The sequence below is a fragment of the Papaver somniferum genome, chromosome 5 (genome assembly GCF_003573695.1).
Source record: "Papaver somniferum cultivar HN1 chromosome 5, ASM357369v1, whole genome shotgun sequence".
Lineage (NCBI taxonomy): Eukaryota > Viridiplantae > Streptophyta > Magnoliopsida > Ranunculales > Papaveraceae > Papaver > Papaver somniferum.
The window spans coordinates 121,109,922-121,117,282 of record NC_039362.1 but is presented as its reverse complement, the minus strand read 5'-3'; the positions used below and the strand labels follow the sequence as shown (position 1 = coordinate 121,117,282).

General features: G+C 36.8%; 1 protein-coding gene across 1 annotated transcript; it reads right to left on the bottom strand.

The window, feature by feature from the left end:
* Positions 1-928: 928 nt before the first annotated feature.
* LOC113279524 lies at positions 929-2,173 on the bottom strand. Its single transcript, XM_026528217.1, has 2 exons — positions 1,204-2,173; positions 929-1,125 (listed from the first exon to the last, which is right to left on the bottom strand). Exons 1-2 carry the CDS (start codon positions 2,171-2,173, stop codon positions 929-931), a joined length of 1,167 nt encoding a protein of 388 aa, XP_026384002.1.
* Positions 2,174-7,361: the final 5,188 nt, after the last annotated feature.

Here is a 7,361-nt window from a genome sequence, read left to right as displayed (position 1 = left end):
TTTTTTTCTGCTTCTTGAATTTTGACATTCACATCGCCAAAAACCTTCCAATTCCACTCTCTGAGAATTTGCTTGAGATTTTTAAGTTTTTTCATAAAAATGAAAGCAACATCACCATGTACTTCTTGATCCCAACTGTCTTGAACCACCTTCATAAATGTAGGATGCTCTAGCCACATCTTTTGAAACCTTAAAGGAACATTTTTTGGTCTTGGAACATTTGCACACCCACCCAATAAAGGAGCATGATCAGAAGCAATTCTGAGACCCACCTTATACCCCCAATCACTATGAATTTGTAACCGTTGCATATTGAATACTACTTTATCAAGATTAAATAAAATTCTTTTGATACCTTGTTGACAATTAGACCAATCTTAGGATCTTGCATTAGCTCACAAGCATTCAAACAATCATTAAAATCGATCATAGATCTTCTTGAAGGAGGTATACCACCCAACTTTTCTTCAATGGAAAAAATTGTATTAAAATCACCCAACACAGCCCAAGGTTTTTTGAATTCATTAATAACTAATATTTCATCCCATAAATATCTTCTTTGGACCACATTGACATAAGCATGGACAACAGATACCAGAACTTCACCTACAGCTACCGTGACCATTTGACTTGTAATAGAGACTACTTGAGGAGTAGCAATGGATCTACTCCAGAATAACCAGATGTTACTCTTATGATCATTTGTTTCATTATGAATTACCATATATTGCATACCAGGCAAATTTAATTTACTACAAAAATAAGAAGAACACTTAATTTTTGGTTCAGCAATCCACACAAGTGATGGATTAAAATTATTAACTAAAGAATGTAATTTTTGTTGAGCCCTAAGTCTTCTAAGGCCCCTAAGGTTCCAAAAAAGTATCTTCATGTTTTGAATTGGAGGTTTTTTGGACCTCCCTTACCATTATTTTTTTCTGAAAGTGTATTTATGAGGGACTGGATTAACTATTTTTCCACCAGAAGTATTACCAGGAACAATATTCTTAACAACTTCATTAGCAGTTTTTGATCTAGGGATAGCCTGTTCAGCTGAACCTTTACTCAATATGTTATTCTTAGAATTGGATGTGGGCAACTTTTTGACTGCTGATGTTTGAACCACTGATGACCAAGAAGTAAAAGGAACAGATTCAAGAGTTACCTGTCATGTGCCAGCATCAATAAATTTGACAACACTACTTTCAAGCTCAGTAACTTCAGCAATGTGAAGTAATTTTTGAGTTGGTATTTCAACATTAGCAGTTTTCTCAATCTCCTCCTCCTCCTTGTTATCTTCAGAATTTAAGATATTAAATCTTCCTCCTACCAAACCAGGATTGATAGCACTTGAATTATCTTTTGTAGCTGGAGTTGTGATATTAGTAACAAGAGAATCTTGCACTGGATGATGTTGATGAACTGAATTGGAAGTACTGGCTTGTAACTTTGATGGAGAACTTTCAACCTCTGGTCTATCACAGATATCAAAGGGAACTTGAGTTTTATTCTTTTGTGATTCACTGCTTGCAGCATTACTTTTAGATTGTGAAATCCTACAATCAGCAGTTACATGACCAATAATCTTACAGTAATGACAGTATTTAGGAAGAATTTGAGTTGAAATATCCTGAAAAAAACCACCATACTTTGTACCAATCCAAATTTTGCTGGGAATTGGCTGAGCGAAATCCATCTCAACCAACACATTTGCATAATACCCAGATTCACACTTCTCAGTAGCAGCATCAATTTTGATAGGTGTTCCAATTTCTTTACAGATTTTGAATAAGATCTTTTCCTTCCAGAATTCAAGACCCAAACCAGGCAGACGAACCCAAACTTGAGCTTTAGAAGTACGCTGAGCAGATGGTCTAAAATTTGAACTCCAATTTCTAACCTGAAGAACCTGATTCAAAACTTCCCATTGACCAGCCTTGATAATTATACGATCTAACTCATTGTCCAGCTTAATTGTGAAGAAACCACGTCCCAATGGTATAAGTTTACAATCACCAGATAACTTCCATTGTTGTCTTAGGATGACAGCAGCATCAACAAACTTAATAAACTGTAGATTTAATCTTCCTATAAGCGAAAATTTCCATGGATTTAAAGCTTCTTCAAACAAATCATCAGGTAAATCTATTGAAGGGACTTTTGGGTATAACATTTCAGAATTAGGTTGAGATTTATTTAAATGAAAATCATCAAAACAGATAGATTTCATGCCAGAATCCATGAAATCACCTGATTTTAATGGTTATTAATCACGAAAAATTAATAAAAGAAGAAGAATCAAAGAACAACACCTGAATTAATGAAGAAAGAGAGCCCCGAAAACGAGATCCGTGAAGAAAAAATCTCTGAGTCAATCGTCGATTCGCAGAGTGTGACTCAACGATTTCAACTTTATCAGGTTTAGTTTAACAATCTTAAAGGAAATATTCTACGTTCTTCATAATATTTCATTACTTCAATTCGTGGTTCTTCCCATCAGAATTCCATGGGTTAGTGATAAATATTCAACGTACGGGCATCTGAGGTGCTATCGAGTAAGCCCCGATCAAAATGGTGCAAGTGTACTCAGCAATAATGCACTAACGAGCACCTGTACGAAGGAACGATGAACCTATGCAAAATAGGAAAAATAATTAAAAAAAATTAGCTAAGGCGCTAAGGGATTGGGCCCACCGTCCGGCCAGTCACGGCGTGGCCAGTCCCACGCCTAATTCTCTATTTTATTATATTTTTATTATTTTTCCTTGATCTCATGGAAATACCTTCATTTGAACAAATATCCTTCATTCTAAGGAAACTCCTCAGTTTCATGGTGTTTCCTCCGTATTAAGGAAATAATAAAAAAATTAGGAAAGGTGTCGCGGGACCAAGCTCACTAGTCGGCCGGTCATGCCCTAGTTGTGGTCGGTCCCACACCTTGCATTCCTTATTATTTTATTATTATTATTTCCTTCATCCCATGAAATTCCTTGGTTTCATGATATTTCCTTCACATCAAGGAAAAGATATAAAATTAGGGAAGACTCACGGGACCGGGACCTAGCCGGCCGACCATTCCCTAGTTGTGGCCGGTCCCACACGCCCCTTATTTTATTATTATTAATTATCATTGTTTCCTTCATCTCATGGAAACTCCTTCACTTTAAGGAAAGCTCCTTAGTTTCAACAAACTCCTTGATTTCATGATATTTCCCTAAAATCATGAAAATAATATAAAATTAGGAAAAGTGCCATGGGATCGGGCTTATTGGCCGGCCGGCCATGCCTTGGCCATAGTCGGTCCCACACTTCATGATTCCTTATTTTATTATTGTTATTTCCATCATCTCATGGAAATTCCTTAACCTTATGAAACTCCTCAATTTCATGGTATTTCCTTCACATCAAGGAAATTACATAAAATTGGGAAAGGTGTCACGGGACGGGGCTTGCTAGCCGGCCGTCCATGCCCTAGCCGTGGCCGGTCCCACACCTTGTAATCCCTTATTTTATTATTATTTCCATCATCTCATGGAAAATCCTCAGTTTAAGCAAAAACCCTGAATTCTTCATATTTTCTCAAATGCACGGCAGAAAATACCAAAATTCTCAGGACTGAGACACGAACACTTTAGTGACATGAGCATATTACCTTGACCAACCAAGGTTGGCTCTTTGGCTTGCAAGAGGTTGGTCCCTCATATTTTCATCATTTGACCTAATTTGTTCACATTAGGTTCAAACTCTTCCAAACAATTTGGAATTTCATAAAACGATCGTCAGTCGGTCCCATGACCAACCAGGGACGGTCTCATGACCCCTTGGTCGATCCTCCATCTCTTCATAATTAATTAGGTTTTATCACCTAAGGCTCAGACGAGCATTATATTAATAAATGATTAAACCAGCATTTAATCGTCTTTTTCACCAACTGGTCTTCAAGAGACTTTGGTATTAGCTCATTCGAGCTTCTGGGCGCTACATGGTCGATCCATCATCCCATGTAGCCGGTCCCTCCTTCACTCCGTGGTTTATTTTCAATAAATCATCAATTGATCAAAATTAGGGTTTCGAATCCAAAGCTCTCCAAAACATAATTTTGAGCAGATTCAAACACTAATAATTTTACGTTGATCCCGTGATCAACATTTTAATTAATTATACTCGGTTCAGTTGCCAGTATTTTAAATTAATATTTTGTTTGGTAATGTTACCAATAATTCATCAAACGGGCAATATTTGCTCAAATGAGCAATATTTGCTCAGACTAAGGAATATTGGTTCAACTATCAACATTCAACAATCCATCGAATGAGCAGTATTTGCTCACCTTAACTATCAACATTTGTTCGAGAATCATACCTCTGTCTCAATAGACACGTTTGATTTATGAGTCTTAGAAGATTTGCAAATCACGTTCGACTCAGCAATACAAGGACTCATCGTCCCATGAAGTCAGCAACTGACTAACTAAATACATGTCTGCCTTGCAGACTCACAATCACGAGACATCAATCGTGTCACATGGGGGATATTAACTAGGGTTTTGGTCTGGTGGTCTGCGACACGTGTGTTCATACACATGATGAGAATGTGAGCAAGTCGTGCAATCAGTTGGAGGAGTTAGCAAAGTAGTGGATGGAAAATCAACCAAGTCTCCCCACGATGAGCACTGGTTTTAACACGATTTTCACTTCCCCAGTCTTTAACTCCAACAACTGTCACACTTCATGGGATCAAGGTGTTTACAATTCTAGCAACATAAATAAGTCTCTGAATCATGATTGAAGGATAAACAATTTTCGTAAAACAAGAGCACACAAACTCATCGTCTGAAAAAAATTACTCTCAACAGAGCAAATTCAATCAATCAGAACTTATCTTATTTCTTCACGCAGGATACACAACACACCTACAATTTCGATCACCATTGATCTCACACATTTCTCAGCTTCCCTCTTACAGATCGATCCATCCTCTCTTGTGACCGAATTGACTCTGGAAAGACCATTGTCTTGGTTTAGTCCGGAGTACTACAAATTGATCTCTCGAAGTCAAAGCACTCCCTCTTGCAGTACATCTGTGTGAGGTTAGACAGTTCGCTCGGTTCAGTAGTTCCCTCCGCACATTCGTCTCCTCAATCCCTTAAAAACCAGCAACTCGTTTTTCCCCATCTACAACGGGGATCTTTAGACTGTTTGTAGATCTAAAGGCGTCTTGTGATAATCCATTGTTAACAGACTCCGTTCTGTGCGTGATTGATTACAAGAGATTCAAGTTGATTGTGTGCAAATGTTTATTGAAGATCTAAGAAGATTTAAAGACAAAGAAGACTTTGAAGATTTCTGATTTGGGTTCATAATCTTTGGTGTGCACAATACTTGTTTCGGTAAAAGAGGATCCAACTATAATCGGTTTATCCTTGTGGTAGATTAGATTGATTAGTTGTGTAGATCGGCATCAATACAATTCTTTGTGATTAAAAGTATTGATTGCAAAATCTTAACAATTACTTTGGTAGTTGATAATAAGATAGATCTAAGAACCTGACAAAGGAGTTTATTGAGATAAACAGAAGTGCCTTTTGTCGAACTCACATCACTTGGTTGAAAAGAGATGATACCAAACAGATTTGTTATTCCTTTACAGTTTGGATTACGAACCAAAGAAATTGTTCCAAGTACGTGACTTATTACAGGTCGGAGGCGTGGGAATACAGACGGAACTAGGTGAACTATAGGTTTAGTTGCTTGGTCTCAACTATACGAAGTTGGTTTGATTTTGTATAGCGGCTTAATCCTGAGAGTACTCAATTCTGGACAAGGTCCCGGGGTTTTTCTGCATTTGCGGTTTCCTCGTTAACAAAATCTTGTTGTGTCATTTACTTTTATTTCCGCAATTATAATTGTTCTTATTATAATTTAAACTAAATTACACAAACGTTAATTCCTATTTACTTGATATTAATCCTATTCGTGTTTGGTTAAGTCCGAACCATTTATCAAGTAAACATACTTCGTTGTCTTGATGTTGCATCCATAGTCAATCACACAATTTATCTTGTTGTCGTATTGTCTCGATCTCGTATCCATAGACGATCACACAAAGTGTGAACCGATTTGTTGTATTGTCTCGACTCAGTCCATAGACAATCAATTTCAGAGAAAGGACTTATAGGTGGAAAAGTTTTAGTTTGAGGTATATTTGGGTACCCTCGTCTTTTCAATTGGTATCAGCACAGACAAACACGAAAAGATCTAACAATATGTGTTTAGCGTGATCCAACCTATAAGTTTTGAATCAAATGGTTGATTCAGTTAACGTAGCTCCAGGATTTGATGGCTCAAACTATCTATGGTGTAAAATTGCTTTGCAGTATTTTCTTCAATCTCATGACTTTAACACTTGGGTTTTAGTTATTGATGGGTATGAACACCCAAAAGTACTGGTCAACAACTCAACCACTGAGTTTAGACTATAGGAATTGAATGGATTCAATAATGAAGAAAATTTGCTTTCGAAGCAAAATTCCTATGGATTGAACGCCATTATCCATGATGTAACTCGAGACCTCCATCATCATGTAACCAGGTGTAAAACATCAAAGGATGCTTGGGATATTCTTAATATCGTATTTGAAGGGAATGCCTCTGAAAAAGAAGCTAGGCTTCAAACCCTATCTTCGAAATGGGAAAACCTTCGTATGGATGAAGACGATACCTTTGATGAGTTTGATCAAAAACTTTCTGAAATAGAGAATGCCTTTTACGCTTTAGGAAAAACTATTTCGGATAAAGATATTGTTTGTAAAACTCTAAGGTCTTTACCTAAAAGATACGAATCTAAAAAGCATGTCATCATGGAAGCAAATGATCTTTCCACACTATCTAGAAGCGCTCTAGTTGGTAAATTAAAGATCTTTGACCTTGAATACCAATTCAAGAATGAAGAGGGTATTACGCTTAAAGTTGTAACTAAGACATGTTCTTCAGATACAAACACTGAGAATTGTAGTGTTGATACGACTGCACGACAATTTAGAAAGTTATTAAGACAAAAGAAAAGGAGTTCTTCTCCTTCTCAAAAATCACATAAATGTGTAGAGAATAGAGAACAAAATAATTGTGATAGCTTTAATTGTTCCAAGGATCAAGAGAACAAAGCTTTTCATGCAACTGTTGAATGCACACCTAAAAAGGATACTGAAGTAACTTTAGAGTCAAAGGCACTTTATTGTGATCTTCGTGAAGAGAATGAAAGATTGAAAAAGGAACTTGATGATCTATATAAGGATATAGAGATTATCAGCAATGAGCGAGATTATCTTAGAGCCACGAGAAGTTACAGAGAGCAAATCGAAG